This window comes from Onychostruthus taczanowskii, unplaced genomic scaffold (genome assembly GCF_017590055.1).
Source record: "Onychostruthus taczanowskii isolate IOZ18803 unplaced genomic scaffold, ASM1759005v1 scaffold61, whole genome shotgun sequence".
Taxonomy (NCBI): Eukaryota; Metazoa; Chordata; class Aves; order Passeriformes; family Passeridae; genus Onychostruthus; species Onychostruthus taczanowskii.
This window is the reverse complement of record NW_024503790.1, coordinates 1,469,761-1,486,363: the sequence shown is the minus strand read 5'-3', so window position 1 is coordinate 1,486,363 and position 16,603 is coordinate 1,469,761. Positions and strand designations below refer to the sequence as shown.

At 50.0% G+C, this 16,603-nt stretch overlaps 1 protein-coding gene across 13 annotated transcripts in view; it reads left to right on the top strand.

Moving 5' to 3' along the window:
• USP48 (ubiquitin specific peptidase 48) overlaps positions 1-16,603 on the top strand; it is a 30,993-nt gene that overhangs the window by 781 nt on the left and 13,609 nt on the right. For 9 of the 13 annotated variants that reach the window (XR_005953752.1, XR_005953753.1, XR_005953754.1 and 6 more), the window contains exons 2-14: positions 388-508; positions 587-728; positions 2,012-2,139; positions 4,086-4,210; positions 4,767-4,875; positions 5,987-6,195; positions 6,365-6,447; positions 6,937-7,116; positions 9,711-9,836; positions 12,154-12,303; positions 14,666-14,866; positions 16,125-16,239; positions 16,376-16,506. Coding sequence is in view for 10 of the 13 variants with exons in the window: in XM_041419438.1 (XP_041275372.1) it covers positions 388-508; positions 587-728; positions 2,012-2,139; positions 4,086-4,210; positions 4,767-4,875; positions 5,987-6,195; positions 6,365-6,447; positions 6,937-7,116; positions 9,711-9,836; positions 12,154-12,303; positions 14,666-14,866; positions 16,125-16,239; positions 16,376-16,506 (1,820 nt within the window). In the remaining 3 variants the exon portion in view is untranslated. Of the gene's footprint in view, positions 1-387; positions 509-586; positions 729-2,011; positions 2,140-3,634; positions 4,009-4,085; positions 4,211-4,766; positions 4,876-5,986; positions 6,196-6,364; positions 6,448-6,936; positions 7,117-9,710; positions 9,837-12,153; positions 12,304-14,665; positions 14,867-16,124; positions 16,240-16,375; positions 16,507-16,603 lie in introns of those variants that run through there. The other 4 variants (XM_041419437.1, XM_041419440.1, XM_041419446.1 and 1 more) reach the window with 3 other exon arrangements.

Genomic DNA, 16,603 nt, shown 5'->3' with positions numbered 1-16,603 from the left:
CTAAGGAACTAGTCCTGCCCCAGGGCTGTAGGGACCCCTGTTTCTGCCTGGCTCCCCATTTATAGGGGATCCCTGTGGCTGAAGGGAACCCACCTCCTTGCCTGGATGTACAGCACTCACCCTGGAGCTGGGGCAAGCCCTGTCCCTGCCTGGCTTCCCAGATATAGCAGATCCCTTTGGTCCCATATTTGCCCCTGGGGTCCCCTTTTTTTTTAACCTAAAACCCCTTCTGGTTCTCCACTCTTTCCTCACCCATGACCAGTGTTTTTTGTGGGGGGCGTTCCGTGTCTCATCCCATTCAACATTACATGCTTCCCCACATCCCCCACTGTCACCCTGCCAGCCCCCAGGGGACACAGGGGTGACAGCTGGGGTCTGGCTCCCCAGGAGGAACTGCAGGGGGAACCCCAACTGCCTGGTGGGCATCGGGGAGCACGCGTGGCTGGGCGAGATCGACGAGAACAGCTTCCACAACATCGACGACCCCAACTGCGAGCGCCGCAAGAAGGTACCCCACCCCCCGGGGGCCAGGGCCGCGCTGGGGCCAGGGCAGGTGACCTGAGCTGGCCCTTTCTCTGCCCCCCAGAACGCCTTCGTGGGCCTGACCAACCTCGGCGCCACGTGCTACGTCAACACCTTCCTGCAGATGTGGTTCCTGAACCTGGAGCTGCGGCAGGCGCTCTACCTGTGCCCCAGCGCCTGCGGGGACGGCGTTCCCAAGGACACAGGTGCGTGGCACGTGGGTTTGTTCCCTCCCAAAAACCCCACCTTGGGGTTAGCTTGACTGGGAGAATTCATGGGGAAAGCTCCAGCCGTTAGTCTGGGGCCATCATCTGGATTTTGGGAATGAACCAGCCTTAATCCAGGTGCTGTCCTAGATCAGAGTGATCTGAGCTGGTTGGGAGCCATCATCTGGATTTTGGGAATGAACCAGCCTTAATCCAGGTGCTGTCCTAGATCAGAGTGATCTGAGCTGGTTGGGAGCCATCATCTGGATTTTGGGAATGAACCAACCTTAATCCAGGTGCTGTCGTAGATCAGAGTGATCTGAGCTGGTTGGGAGCCATCATCTGGATTTTGGGAATGAACCAGCCTTAATCCAGGTGCTGTCGCAGATCAGAGTGATCTGAGCTGGTTGAAAATGATGGTTTAGTTTGGTCTTGCTTCCCAAGGCAGCCCAGTGGTGGTCCTGGGGGTGGAACGTGTGGGTCAGGGCTGGTCTGTGCTGCTGCAGAGCTGCACTTATCCCATAGCAGGGCTGAAATTTGGGCCCCACATAGGAATAAAGCTCTGACTTTTTTCTGCTGTTGGGTGCTTTCCCCAGGGAGGCTCTGGGTCAGCACAGCCACCTCAGCTCTGCTGCTGTTTCATGATGGTTGTAAATGATGTTTCCCTTCTGGGGTAAATAAGCTATTTTTTGGAGTAGTTGGTGTATGCTGTGTAAACACTTCACTCACAGCTCACGCTGGGCACTGCAGGATGGAATCATGGAATCCCTAAGGTTGGAAAACTCCTCCAAGATTATCAGATTATCCAACCATGCCCTCAGCACTGCCAAGCACCCAGGTGCCACATCCAAACAGTTTTTGAGCACTTTCAGAGGTGGGAACTCCACCACTTCCCTGAGCAGCCTGTTCCAGTGCCTGACTACCCCTTCCATGGAGGAATTTTCCCTAATATCCTACCAAGACCTCTCCTGATACAACTCAAGGTCATTTCCTCTCATCCTGTCCCTTGTTCCCTTCGAGCACAGCCTGGCTCCACCCTCCTATCTGAAAGTTGCAGAATGTAAATATTTACAGTTGGACTTGATGATCCTAAGGGGTTTTTCCAACCTAAATTATTCTCTGTTTGGCTTGTGCTGGGATGTGCTATCATCACCTACATGATCCACTTCGGTTTTCCTGATAACTTAAACTACCTTCCAAGCCCATCACTTTTAGTGGTTGTGAAACACTTGGAGCAATCCCTTCTCGCCCTGAATTCCTGCTGTGCCTTGTGTTTTTCCCAGACTATGAGCCCCAGACCATCTGTGAGCACCTGCAGTACCTGTTTGCTCTGCTGCAGAACAGCAAGCGGCGCTACATCGACCCCTCGGGCTTTGTCAAGGCGCTGGGGCTGGACACGGGGCAGCAGCAGGTGTGTGGGAGGAGATTCCTGGCACTTCCAGAAGCTGGGAATCACCCTTGGGCAGTCACTGGGCAGCTTCCAGCTGGGTCTGGATTCTGGGTGCAAACATGAAGGGGGAGGTGGGGCTGTGGGTCCCACCAGAGTGCAGGGGGAAAACAGGAGGGGACCAGGACATCAGGAGTGCCCAGGGAAGAGCCCAGGGAGTGATGGGATGAGGCCAGGGAGATGAAGGGGGAGGTGGGGCTGTGGGTCCCACCAGAGTGCAGGGGGAAAACGGGAGGGGACCAGGACATCAGGAGTGCCCAGGAAGTGATGGGATGAGGCCAGGGAGATGAGGAGTCCAAGGAGTGATGTGATGGGGACAGGGAGATAAGGAGGAGAACAGGGAGCAATGGGATGGAGAGAGGGAGATCAGGAGGGTCCCAAGGAGGAATGGGATGAGGACAGGGAGAGAGGAGGGACCCAGGGAGTGATGGGATGGGGCTAAGGAGCAATGGAATGAGGCAAAGGAGATCAGGAGGAGTCCAGGGAGTGAGGGAGCGAGAACATGGAGTAATGGGATGGGGCCAGAGAGATCGGGAAGAGAGCAGGGAGACAAGAGGGAGCCTTGAGAGTGATGGGATCCGGACATGCAACAATGGGATGATGATGCAGAGATAAGGAGGAGCCCTGGGGCAGTGATGGAGACAGGGAGAATGGGAGGAGCCCAGGGAGTGATGGGATCAGGACGTGAAACAATAGGATGAGTACAGGGACATTAGGAGGAGCCCAGGGAGCAATGGAATCAGGCTAGGAGGTGGTGAGTGCAGATCAGGAGGAGCCGAGGGAGTGGTGGGATGAAGCCCAGGAGCGATGGGATGGGGCCAGGTGGGAGCCAGAGGTCCTGCAGGTGCTCTGTGGGCTAAGATAAGGAGGAGCCCTGGGGCAGTGATGGAGACAGGGAGAATGGGAGGAGCCCAGGGAGTGATGGGATCAGGACGTGAAACAATAGGATGAGTACAGGGACATTAGGAGGAGCCCAGGGAGCAATGGAATCAGGCTAGGAGGTGATGAGTGCAGATCAGGAGGAGCCGAGGGAGTGGTGGGATGAAGCCCAGGAGCGATGGGATGGGGCCAGGTGGGAGCCAGAGCTGCAGTGAGGGTCCTGCAGGTGTTCTGTGGGCTGCTCCTCCCGGGGTTGGGTGGTGAGAGGGCCCTCCCAGGGGTGAGGAGAGCCTCAGGGGGAGGTGGATCAGGAGGAGCCAGCCAGGATCCAGGGCAGCTCGTGGGAGGTGAGTGCTGCAGGGCCCTTGTGGGCCTGCATCTGGAGCCTGGGAGAGGGGCAGGGCTTGGAAATCCACTTGGAGAGGTAATGGGAGGTTTTGGAGCAAGAGCAGAGCACTGGCAAATGTTTCCTTGGGAGGGTCAGGAGAGGAAGGAAGCTGACCAGGGACACCAAAGGGCAGCTGAGAGAGGCCAAAAGCTGTTTGTTTTTGGAAGAGGAGAACCAGAGCAGGAGAGAAGGGCCCTGAGCTGGGTGTGGGGAAGCACTGGATCGTCACCAGGATCACCCATAGGGCAGCTTCTCATTTTTGGGGTGTTTTTATTTCTCTTCTCACCTCTGATCTGAGCAGGGACAGCTGCAAAAAGGAGGATGAAGGGGCTTGGAAGCTCCACAGGAGGCTTTTTATCCCTTCCAGAATCCTGGGAGGAGCAGGGCAGAAGCCAAAGCCCCCAGCAGGGCTGGCAGGGAGCCAGGGCAGCTCCTGCTGTGCTCCCACACTGAGGGCCTCACGCTCCTTTTAGCCAAATTCCTCTGTTTTCCTTAGTTCTCCTGCCTGGTCTTTATTTTCCATGCCGTGCACGGAGCCTCGGCCCAGCCTGTGTGGAGGGCTCGGGGTAATTAGCAGTGAATTAGTGACAGGGTTGGGATTGTGCTGTGGTGGATTCTTAATGAACTTGGTTTTCTCTTTCAGGATGCCCAGGAGTTTTCCAAGCTGTTCATGTCCCTGCTGGAAGATACTTTGTCCAAACAGAAAAACCCAGATGTCCGGAACATTGTGCAAAAGCAGTTCTGTGGAGAGTGTGCCTATGTCACAGTGTAAGTAATCATTTTGGGAAGACCCTTTTTGTAAATATTTAAATTTTTAGAAGGATTTAGGAGGGGAAGATCCTTCCTAGCAACCAGAGCAGGCAGTTAAGCTGCAGCAGAAACACTTTCTGGGAAATATTTACCTTTTCCTTTCCTGTTTCTGTGTGTGTGGTGTTGCTGTGACAGTTCTCCAGCTGCTTTTACTCCTTTAATGAGAATTTACCAAATAAACCTGAAAGTGAGTTAATGGAGTGGCAGGTCCTGCAGCAAGAAAACAGCATCCTGGGTGTTGTATTTTCATTCCTGTGTTCTCAGAGCTGTGAATTTCACCTTAAAAATAATATAAAATGGTACATGCAAGTTGTGACAGGTTCTGGTATGTGCTGTTAAGCTGTTTAAACCTCCTCCTGGAGTTTTTATGGTGTGGAGGTGTGAATCTCCTTAGCCTGGACTTCACTTTTTCTCCTGGTTTTATTCAAGGAATATTTTACTAAAGAGTTGGGAGCCCCAATGCTTGAGCCCTGACCTGTCCTCAGATATATTTTTGTCTTCTTTCCCATCCCAGCTGCAACCAGTGTGGCAGAGAATCTAAACTGGTGTCTAAATTTTACGAGCTGGAGTTAAACATCCAAGGACACAAGCAGTTGACAGACTGTATAACAGAATTCCTCAAGGTATGAGCTGGTTGGGGTTGCAGTCCTGCTATTTTTAGCAAGGAATTTCAGTTCCTTCCTCCAATTCACAGCCTTCGAGGTCGGTGTCGGAGTGAAGCCACTGACTTGGATCAGGGAGATGCATCCAGATGAAAATGTTTTTTTCTGCAGACCCAAAAAATGAGGATTGAGGCATGGAGCAAGGAATGGCTCCGTGATATCACATGCTCCTGTTACAGCTTTAAAAAGCACTTGAAAGTTGCATTTTTAGTTAAAATACTTTGCCAGGAAAATTAGGGAAGTCTCTGCCTGCTTTGTCACGGATAGCACTGGGAGAACGGCTGCTTTCCCTGTTTTCTGTGTCAGTGCTCATCTGCATAGCAACAGGAGACATTCCCTGCTGAAAAAATGTGCTCTCAGAAGTACCAGGGAGTGCCTGGAATAGCTGCAGGAACAGCTGCAAGTGCCCTCAATTCAGCTTGAAAATTTCTCTGGATCTGAAGTTCAGCTCTGGCACACTAACGTGTGGATTCCACTCAAACTATTTAGGACAGAACTGACCTGAACCCTTCCCCTGAGCTCCTTGCTTTCTGGTGCACTCAGCAAACCAGTTGCTCTGCCTAGAAGGTCTGCTGTGAAAAAAAAAAACTGGTTTGGGTGCACAGATTAAATTCCTGAATTGGAGAACTTGGCATTTGTCTGCTCCTCCTTCACACTAAAAAACCCTGTGACGTTTTTTAGGGGGGTTGGAATTTTCTTCTGGCCTTACCCTGCCCTTGGATCTGCTTAGGCAGTGAGTGACTCCAGCAGGGTGATTTTGGGTGGCTGAGCAGAGGGTGTAGTTTCCAGGCTATAATGTGGCTTTACATTAACTGGATTCATGTGAACTCATGAAAGGGGTGATTTAATTATTTTCTTTGGTATAAGCCAGCTCAGTCAAGCAAGGAGCAAGAGACCTGAGAACTTGGAATGGGGCTTGAGTCAGTCTAAAATCTGCCTTAAAGTGAGAGTAGCCTGCTATGGCCATGCTGTAAAGTGCAGTCATTAGTGTGTCTTTAACTCAGAAAAATTTGGGCAGCAGTGAGAAGAGACTTAAATAGTTAAAATAACTTTGGTGCTTCTCATTCTCCAGCTGTTGAGTAGCTCAATTGACTTTTCAGTGCTGACACGTTCTCAAGACCTTTCCCTCTGCCTCTCCACTACTCAGGAGGAAAAATTAGAAGGGGACAATCGTTATTTTTGTGAGACTTGTCAGAGCAAGCAAAATGCCACAAGGAAGATCCGACTGCTCAGCCTGCCCTGCACCCTCAACCTGCAGCTCATGCGCTTTGTGTTTGACAGGTGAGTGGGAACACCCTGGGAGCTGTTGGGGAAGTCACTACCCTGCTCTTCCTGCTTTAATGTGGGGTGTCTGAGCCTCTCGAGGGGTGCTCAGGGGGGTTCAAGGGAGGTGTTTTGGGATGGGAGCTGTTGTTGCCGTGCCCTGAACCACAGCTTTGCCTCCGCACAGACAAACTGGCCACAAGAAGAAGCTGAACACCTACATTGGCTTCTCAGAGCTGCTGGACATGGAGCCTTTCATGGAGCAAAAAAGTGAGTTTAGGGCAGTTTTTTGTTACCTTTGCTCATTGCCTCTCGGCAGATCTCTAATTCTGTTTACAAGGAAATTCCTTCCTGTGAAGGTGATGATGCACAGGCTGCTCAGAGAAGCTGTGGCTGCCTCTGGGTCCCTGGAGGTGTCCAAGGCCAGGCTGGACGGGACTTGGAGCAGCCTGGGATAGCGGAAAGTGTCCCTGCCCATGGCAGAGAGGTGGAGCAAGATAGGCTTTAAAATCCCTTCCAACCCAAACCATTCTTGGATTCCTCTGAATCCTCTTTTTGTAAAAATTCTGTCCAGAGTAGTTTGAAGCCCGTATTTCAAGCGACATCCTTGTTATTAAGCCACAACCCTTTTAGCAATGTCCTGAAGCACTGTGAGTTCAAGTGCAGGCTTTGGTGCTTGGTGAAAACACGAGGTTTTAGGACAGGAAGGACGAGTGCTGTTGGCTGCAGAGCTGTGTGTAAGTGCTGCTTGCCTTGCAGACGGGGTGTACGTGTACGAGCTGAGCGCTGTGCTCATCCACCGTGGAGTAAGCGCCTACTCCGGGCACTACATCGCCCACGTGAAGGACCCACAGACAGGAGAGTGGTACAAGTTCAACGATGAGGACATCGAGAAGATGGAGGGGAAGAAACTGCAGCTGGGAATTGAGGAAGATTTAGGTAAAACCCTTCAGTTGTGAGTGCCCTTTTAAAATAACTTTCTACCACAAGCGTCCCCAGATGCAGCCTCGTGCTCCTCCCCAGAACGGGCTGTCATGGCTCAGAGGAACGTGGGAAACAGCAATCCTGGTGATTGCAGCCAGATTTGCTTCGTTTCAGCCCCGTGTGAATGTTTACACCTCATGATCAGCTGCTCTAGTATTTCTCTGGCTGCCACATGGCAGATAAGACGCTGATAACACGGGCAGCGGGTTCCTATCAGGGGGCAACAGGCGGGTGCCGCTTCCTTGGAACAGATAAGGAGAATGCTTTCAGTTTCCTTAACACATTATGGTTCTGTTTCCACTGAGGTGTTTTACTTGGAGGCAGTAAAAAAGATTTTGATCCAAATAACAACTTGGAAGCTAAAACTGCTTTTTTACTCTGAGCTTTTTCCTTGGTGCTTTTCTGTTTTACTGGCTCATTGTATGCTGCCCATATCACTGTGTTCCTGGACTGAATTTCTTGGAAAGCTTGGGCTGAGACTGGACCTGTGGATTTCTTACTCTGCAGTCAATAAATAAGAGCAGCTCATTTGGAGTTGAAATGGTTTCGTAGTGACTCAGTGTTCTGTAGTGCAGGTGCTCACAGCAGGAAAAAACAGGGAAATTATGTAGAAATTCACTTGCAGTGCAAGCAATCTATTCCCAGGAATTGTTACCCACCAGGATGCTTTGCTGTGGTTAGAATTTAGGGAATGTTGTTTTTCTTTAAAGCATCTTCAGAGAAAAAAAGCCCTGCAGATTTAAGTGCTCCCTTGGTTTGGTGTAATGGAGCATCAGCCTTCATCCATTTCCTTGTTCTCACCTGCACGATGCTTCTTGAGGTGCTGGAATGTGTCCAGAGATGGGAAGTGGAGCTGAGGAAGGGTCTGGAGCACAAGGACAAGAGTCTGGAGAACTTTTGAGGAGCAGTTGAAGGAGCTGGGGGGCAGGGCTCAGCCTGGAGAAGAGGAGGCTCAGGGGAGCCCTTCTGGCTCTGCACAGCTCCTGCCAGGAGGGGACAGCTGCGGGGGGTCAGGGACAGAAGGACAGGGAATGGCCTCAGGCTGGGCCAGGGGAGATTTAGTTTGGATATTGGGAAAAATCCTTCATGGAAGGTGTAGTCAGGCATTGGAGGAGGCTGCCCAGGGCAATGATAGAGTCACCATCCCTTGGAGGTGTTCAAAAAGTGTGTGAACGTGGCACTTGGGGACATGGGTTAGTGGTGGAGCTGGCAGTGCTGGGTTAATGGTTGGCTTTGATCATCTTGGAGGGCTTTTCCAGCCTTAGTGATTCCATGATCCTGCCTGTGCCAGCAGCTCTGTCCCACTCCCCTTGGCTCCCTGTGCTCGGGGCCGGCCCATGCTGGAGCTGGCCGGACATCTAGCGGTGCACAGGGAAACTGAGCCCTCAGCAGCACCCGGGGCAGCTCAGCCTTTGTTTTTACCCTCCCCACTCAGCCAGTCCAACAAATGAGATGCAAGTAAACTGCTGTGACCTCAATTTTATAAAGTCGCATGCTTAACTGCAAGTAAATGTTCTTATTTCTTATATTTCAATTCAAGGACCTCAATTTTATAAAGTCGCATGCTTAACTGCAAGTAAATGTTATTTCTTATATTTCAATTCAAGACTGTTTGGAGAATAGAAGTGAAGTGTGTTTAGGAGGCTCTTATGGCTGAGAGCTCAATATTTGTATCAAGTTTTGATGTAATTTGCCTGTTCCAGGCAAAACTGAGGCCTTTTTTTGTTACAAATACATGTAACAGCAGGAGAAGGTCAGTAACATAAACTGAAGGTCTGTGGGGGAGAGAGTCTTGGCCATGCAGATGGGAACAATTCAGAAAATTCTTGGATTAAATGCAAATAAATAGAGTCTGGGAAGTCCCCTGGATGGTGTGGGGGGGAAGGCACGTGAATTTTTTCAGAATTTGGGGGAAAGAAACTTAATCGTTCAATGGCCCACTTAGAGTTCAATTTATAGAACATTGTTGCTTTAATTTTTTTCTTTATTTTAAACGGTTTGATTTTTGAAGCTGCAGCTGTAGATAAGTGTTTTCCTTGCCTGAGAATCCATCTGGAAACAGCAGCTCTTGCAACACAACTTTACATCCCCCAGCAGCTGCTCAAAAACAAACCTTTCCATGGGTCTTGGCTTCCTAAAAACTTTGCTGTGTTTTCTTCATATCCACAATCACCTGTAAATACGATTTTCTTCCCTGAGGATTTGACTCTTTTCTTTGGAGTCAGGACAGCAGAACAAGAGGCAAAAGGGAGAAAGGATGTTTTTCCAAGAGTGGCTTTTGGCTCAGAGAAGTTCCACTGGGGAGAGAAGAAAGGCTCTTGAGAAGGGAGGTTCAGAACAGGCTCCTAAATTTAGTCCCTTTGATTTACCCAGAAAGGCTGGAGAGATTTGGGGCTTTCTTTGGGATACAATTTTGAGTCGTGCCAAGCCCAGTGCTTGGCAGAGATGCCTGGCACAGGGAAGCTGGCTGGGTGGCAAACTCATCCCGTTGATGGAGGATCAGGGAAGGAGCTCGTGTGTTGCTGAGGCTGTGCCTTCTGTTCCCACAGCGGAGCCATCGAAATCCCAGACCCGTAAGCCCAAGTGCGGGAAGGGCACGCACTGCTCCCGCAACGCCTACATGCTGGTGTACAGGCTGCAGGCCCGTGAGAAATCCCTCACTGTGCAGGTGCCAGGTGAGTCCTGGGGTCCTCTCAGCCATTCCCCACTGTCCAGGTGCCAGGTGAGTCCTGGGGTCCTGCTTGTCCATCCCTCACTGTCCAGGTGAGTCCTTGGGGTCCTGCTTGTCCATCCCTGACTGTCCAGGTGAGTCCTGGGGTTCTGCTTGTCCATCCCTCACTGTCCAGGTGCCAGGTGAGTCCCTGCAACGCTCCAAGTGGGCCAGGAGTCGGAATTTTGCTTGAAGTCCCATTTAGGGCTAGGAAGTTCCTGGAGCCCTTTTGCTGTGGTTCCAGGCTGGGAGAGCTGGAGAAGGCCCCAGGCTGGAGATCTCCCCAGGGAGATCTTCAAGCCCCTTCCAGTGCCTAAAGGGTCTCCAAGAGAGCTGGAGAGGGAATTGGGACAAGAGATGGAGTGCCAGGACAAGAGGGAATGGCTTCCCACTGCCAGAGGGCAGGGTCAGATGGGATATTGGGAAGGAATTCCTGGCTGTTAGGGTGGTGAGGCCCTGGCACAGGATGCCCAGAGAAGCTGTGGATGCCCCTGGAAGTGTCCAAGGCCAGTTTGGATGGGGATTGAAGCAACTCAGGATAGTGGATGGTGTCCCTAGGTGAAAAAAAAAATTATCTTCAAGGTTCCTCTCAACCCACTCCAGGATTCCATGATTTTTGACTGTTTGCCATGAGCCCCAAAGGTGCTGTCTGGCACCTTGGTGTGTTGAGCAGTGAAACCCCTGGGTTTTCCCAGCACTTAATTAACATTAAACAGCCTCCCATGTGCCCAGTCAGACACTGCTCTGTTACCCAGCTGGTCAGGCTGGGAAGGGGTCAGGAGGAGAGAGATCATCCTGCTGGGATTCACCACTGTGATCCTGCTTGGATCCCAAAGGTGCAGGAGAGCAGTGTGGTTAAATGTCATCAGCAACACACGAGGAGGTGAATAATCCTGACAGATGTCAGGTTCCCTCTGTGACTGCTTCAGCTCTGCCACATCAGGAGTAAATGACACGAAAAGAAAGAGGCTCCGAGCCCCCAGTGGGAATTTGGGCCAAGTGCCTTCGTGTTGTGCTTTAGAATTATGGGGGTGCCAGAACTCCCTGTGGGCTTTGCCTGTGCGTTTAGTGTTTCCTGTTCAGCTGCTCCTTGATTAGAAATACTAATTAGGCCCCTGGTGCTGAGGTGTGTTCGCCCTTCCCTCATTTTCTGTGGAGCGGGGACAGCAGAGGTGGCAGATCCTTTTGGATCTCTGCAGAGGGGGTAAATCATACACCTTATTCCCCCCTAATAACACCCCAAACCTTTCCCAAGCCCCCCCTGTTTAAAACACACCCTCCAAGACAAAACTTCAGGAATTAGCACTAATTCCTGCCTGGATCTGTATTTTCAGCCTATTTCCTGAGCTTTCTTGCTCTCCCTTTCCTCCTACCCCTCTGCCCAAAACAATAACTCAACAAAAACCTCCCCACCCAGCTCCAAATTCCTGCACAGCCCCGCGGTTGCCTTTGTTTCCCGTGGAATCCTGCCAGGGAACAGGGAGTGAAGGGCAGCAGTCGAGCTCTGCGGTTGTGGGGAGGTTTCATGGAACTGTAAATTTGAGGCATTTTGCTTTGATGCTGTTAAAAAGCGGCTTTTCCGGGACAGTGGAGAGACGTAACTTGGCTCTGATCTCAAGGAGGTCAGGCTGGTTATTTTGTAATACTGGATATTCTCCCAAGGTGGATATTTTGGTCAAGAATTAACCTTTTTGCAGCTATTTTAGCTCTTCAGAATAATTCTAAATAGGAAAAGGCCTCAGATAAGCAGAGCTTCTTCCCCCACTGCTCCCTCGCACCAGCCCTCTGAGGGAAGTAGTTTATCTTCTTTTTTCCCTGCTGAGGTTTGGTTTGTTTGGGGTTTTTCCATCAGTGGCAGCAAAAATCCCCATTTCCTTCACCTTTCTGTTGATCTGCCCTGGCTAATCTCCCATCTCCTGAGGGCTCTTTGCCCTTGGGTTTGCAGCATGCTGGATCGCAGGTCGTGACAGGCTTCAGGTGTATCCAGAGGGTGAAGAGCTTTTGTTTCCCCCGGGAATGGTGGGGAAGGAAAAAGGAGCTGCACTTAACATTGCAACTAACCCCAAGTAAATTATTTTCTTGGGTGCAAAACTTTGCATTTAATCATCTGCAGCCCTCAGTATCAGAGAGAGCAATGTCCACGTGCTTGGCTTGGGGGAAGACCTCGCCCAGCAAGGCTTCGGGAGGGAATTTTTAGGTTTGTTGTCCCCAGATAACCCATGGTAATTAACATAGCTGGCATTTTCCCTTCAATTCCTGGGTTTTTTTTTTTTCTTTCCCAGCTTTTCTGCAGGAGCTGGTAGAACGGGATAACTGCAAGTTTGAGGAGTGGTGCAACGAAATGGCCGAGATGCGCAAACAGAGCGTGGCCAGAGGCAAGATCAAGCACGAGGAGGTGAAGGAGCTCTACCAAAGGTTACCCGCCGAAGCTGGTCTGTAAGACATTGTGGAGTATTGCTGTAGTAGAGCTGTTAAGCTTAGGAATGATTTGTGACTAACTCCCAACTCCTGTGGCCTTGCTGGAAAGCATTCCCGCAGCCCTCTGCAAGGGGAGAGCTTCATGCATGCTTACATTTGTTTTCCCTTGCTGCTTTTCCTGCCTTAACCTATTTTTCTCCTTTCTTTGCTCATTCTCATGGCCTCTGGCATCGCTAATTCCCTCCTGCTCCTTCCCCATCCGTCAGCCTCATGCTTTGTGACTCTTTTCTTCTGCCTGGTGAGCAGCTCAGCTCGTTAGGATCATCGAGGCGGAATAACTGCCTGCTCCCAAATTGCCAGCTCACAGCAGGTTTGGGAGCTGGTGAGCCCGATTCATCAGCAGGTAACAGGCTAAGAGAATGTCTGACCTCCAGCAGAAGATTACTGGATCCATCCCTGCCAGTGCTTCACTGCTCCATGTCTCAGTTTTGTAGGGAGACTGAGGTTAAGCTTTTTCTTGTTCTCCTTATGTATTGTTGCCTCAGCACACTTGAGTTTTATTTCCCACCTTGTTTTTCTCACCCGTCTCCCACAAAACTTGCTCTATCCATCCAGCCCAGGGAATTTGTCTTTACTATGTGCCTCTCCTAAAAATGGCAGAATAATTACAATTGAAGACTTCAAAGTGGGTTTAAATGTGTGGCCTGTAAGAGAATTTACTCTTCAGCTTTTATTATTGGATGCTCAGAGTCCACCATGAGATTGGAGTAGCCCAACAGCAAACTCCTGTTCCTGTAAACATCTGCTTCTCCAGTTTGGGAATGCAGGTGCTTAACTCTGGAGCAGGAAGGTGTCACAGCTCCTCGTGAGCCTGAGCAGCACTCAGATGTCACTTGAGATCAGAGTTGTGCTGGAGGGATGAACCTGCCCTGAGTCACCCGTGAAAAGGAGCAGCAGCACAGTTCCAGTGTGCTTTTCCTCAGCAGGAACAGAAGAGTTTGCTCTCGGCAGTTCTGATATGACAGAGGAATAAATCTCAAAAAATAGTATTTTTACAAGTGCAGGTGAAGCTCTTCTGCCCCAATTTAGGGATGACAGGACCAAACTTTGCCCTGAGGCACCCTCTGCCTGCTGTTGGCACATCATGGGTACAGCACTTCCAGCACAGCTGGAGGCAGCGTCATTCCAGCACTGCTCCAGGTCCTATCTCTGTGGAGCTCGGGGCTCTCTCTGCAGCTGTGCAGACACGTTTTCTGCCAGCTTTGTGGAGCCTGCCCCAGAAAACCCTCCTTTCTGGGGGAGGCAGTTTCATCCCAAACTAGCAAACCGGTTCTGACAGCGATGCAATTCTCTGGAGGTCACGGCTGCGGCGGGCATTGCGTAAGATGAAAACACCGTGGATTGAGGCTGTGGAGGAAAAGAGGCTTCACAGAGCTCCAGTGCAAGCTGGAGACACAATGTTTTCCTGTCTTCTGTATTTTCCTCTTGCTTCTCTGTTGCTCCCTCCCAGGAAACGTAAAGGATTTTTGCTCAGTTATAAATGTCACCAATGGGCGCATTTCCCCACGGTTTCAGAGCTGCCCTTGTGGCAGCACAGAATGGGTTTGAATTTTTCCTAATTTCTTCCTAATTTCCCAGTCATCCACTGAAGAGTTCTGTAGTGATATTGTGCCTCAGTATTGAGATGCAGGGGTTTCACCCCAACCTGCTCATACAAGCACTGACCTGCTCCTGAACCTCGACTGTGTATTTCTTTTTCAGCAAACAAGGGCAAGCCTGCTGCACTGCTTCAGCAAAAAACCTAAGCAAGTTTCCATTTGTACTGTAAATTTTAGAATTTTCTCACCTAAAATTGTAAGAGACACTGAATATTTGTTTGCTGAAAGGACAGGGGGAACACTGATTTAATCTCTGCTGATGTTGCCTTTAATTTTCAAATTACCCCAGTGAACTCTCTCTGTTGTAGAAAAAGCCTGTAATGCATGATCATTATTTAAATATTATATCAGTCCCTTGATGGATGATAGCAAAACCTTCCCTTTTCCTCGACTGCACTCCAATAATCCCCAAAAGGTTTGAAAGCACTCCCATTCCTCTTTGGAGCTGTTGCATATTGATTGCTGAATCCAAAATGATCTGCACATCTTCATATCAAAATGGTCTGCTACAGTCTCATGTAGCTCCTGTCTTCCAAATCTGTGACACTTAGATCAGAATGGGGTGGGAGTAGCTGGATCAGACCTTTGAAAACTTGTACCTCAGAGATTTAATCAACAGTGATTGCCTGTTAATTTTTAAGAGTAATTATAAAATACCACCTGGTGTTGGAGCTGACATGTATGGTCTTGTTTCTCTTTGTGGTTTCTCCCCTCCCAGGTTCCCCCTACGACTTCATCTCTCTGGAATGGCTGCAGAAGTGGCTGGATGAGTCCACTCCTCCCAAACCTATTGATAACACAGCCTGCCTGTGCTCCCATGGCAAACTCCATCCTGATAAAATATCCCTGATGAAGAGGATATCGGAATACGTGGCCGACTTCTTCTACCGGCGATACGGAGGAGGGCCCCGGCTCAACGGTAACATCCTCTCCAAGTCACCTCCTGGCATGTGGTTTGGAGCCTTGTTCTGATCCCAGCCCTGTTTTGAGGCATTCTTTATCCTAACTTCATTTCAGTGCATGGCTTTAGTGCTGCCTTATTTCCAGGGGATTTTTTTAATACCACTTAATTCTGTTACCATTTCCCAAACTCATTTAGGGTGATTGCAGGGTCTGCTTTGGCCCTGGGCTCTGCTCAGGGAAGGGCTGTTCCTGGAGGAATTGCTGTGGAGGAATGGGGCACTTGGCTTAGGAAACATAATACTTGGAAGGTTTGAAGGCGATTCTAGAAAATAAAACTTGCACATGCAACACTCCAAACTCTTGACAATTATTTTCTGAGCACCCACAGCTCCTGTGTGGGCTGGGTTTCATGGAGTATTCAGGCCAAAAATATCCTTTCCTGTCTGTCACCTCATCCAAGGAAGCACTTACCTGTTAGCCTGCTCCTGTTGAAGCATCTACCACACATTCTGCTTTTCAGGGTCAGCCCAGCCCCTCCAGGCTTTGGACATCCCTTCATCAAGCCCCAGGTTTCATTCCTTTTAGGAAGTTGCTCAGTAACTCCCACTGAGACCAAATTAGCTCAGCTCCTACTGGGAGCTTGTAGGGAAGAAACTGCTTGTGACGCAGGCAGCCTTTGTGGGGAAAAACAGGGCAAGGTTTATTAGTCAAGTGGAAGATTGCCTGAAGGGTTGTGGGTTGAGTATGGCTGGCAGGGAGGGAGGGATGGGTAAAACGATGGATGGACATTCTGCTTCCCTTTCTCCAGGATGCCAGCATGTAGATCTAAGTGCACACCCAGCTAGAGGATTTCCACTGCCTTGGTCCAGGGCAGCCTTGCAGGAGGGTGGATTTTCTAGGTTGAACTGGCAAAGTGTCACAATACAGGTGTTTGTTTTCCTGGCATTTCCTGCCTCCTGTGCCTGGGTGCTGGGCTGCCCTGGCTCCCTGTGACTGCAGGCTGTGGATACCAGGAGCTGTGAGAGCAGACCTGTGAAGCAGTGGAACAGATCACTGCTTATTTGAAGTATTTTGTGCTTCCTTAAGCTTCAAACGTGGCCTGATGTGGCTGTAACGCCCAGGATTTCCTCATTTACACATGAAATCACCCATTCTTAGGCAGGATAGTTGGCACACACCTGTCTAAGGGCCTTCAAACCAGCAGGAAATTACCTATGCAATAAATCATGCAATTAATGGTTTAAAAACCTGTGTTTCTTTTCCCCCCTCCCCAGTCAAAGCACTTTGCAAGGACTGTGTGGTGGAGAGGTGTCGAATCCTGCGGCTGAAGAACCAGCTGAACGAGGACTACAAAACCGTGACCAACCTGCTGAAGATGACAGTCAAGGGGTATGGAAGTCCCAGATGCTGTCAAAGATGCTTTTTTTAGAAGAGCTTAAACAGCTTTTTCCTAAAGATTTCCCTGTTTGGGCTCTGGAGAAGGGAGCTGTGCTTTTGGGGTACCAGTGCTGTTGTCTCCCTGCAGGAACGACGGGTTTTGGGTTGGCAAAGCGTCCTTGAGGAGCTGGCGTCAGCTGGCTCTGGAGCAGTTAAATGAGCAAGATGAAGATGCAGAGCACAGTAATGGAAAAATGAATGGAAATGCACAAAACAAAGGTATTTACTCCTGATTTCCTACTAATTTCTGCTGCTGTAGAGAGCCACCAGCTCTGCCTGATCCCTCCTGACAAAAAACACGTCAGAGGTTTCTGTA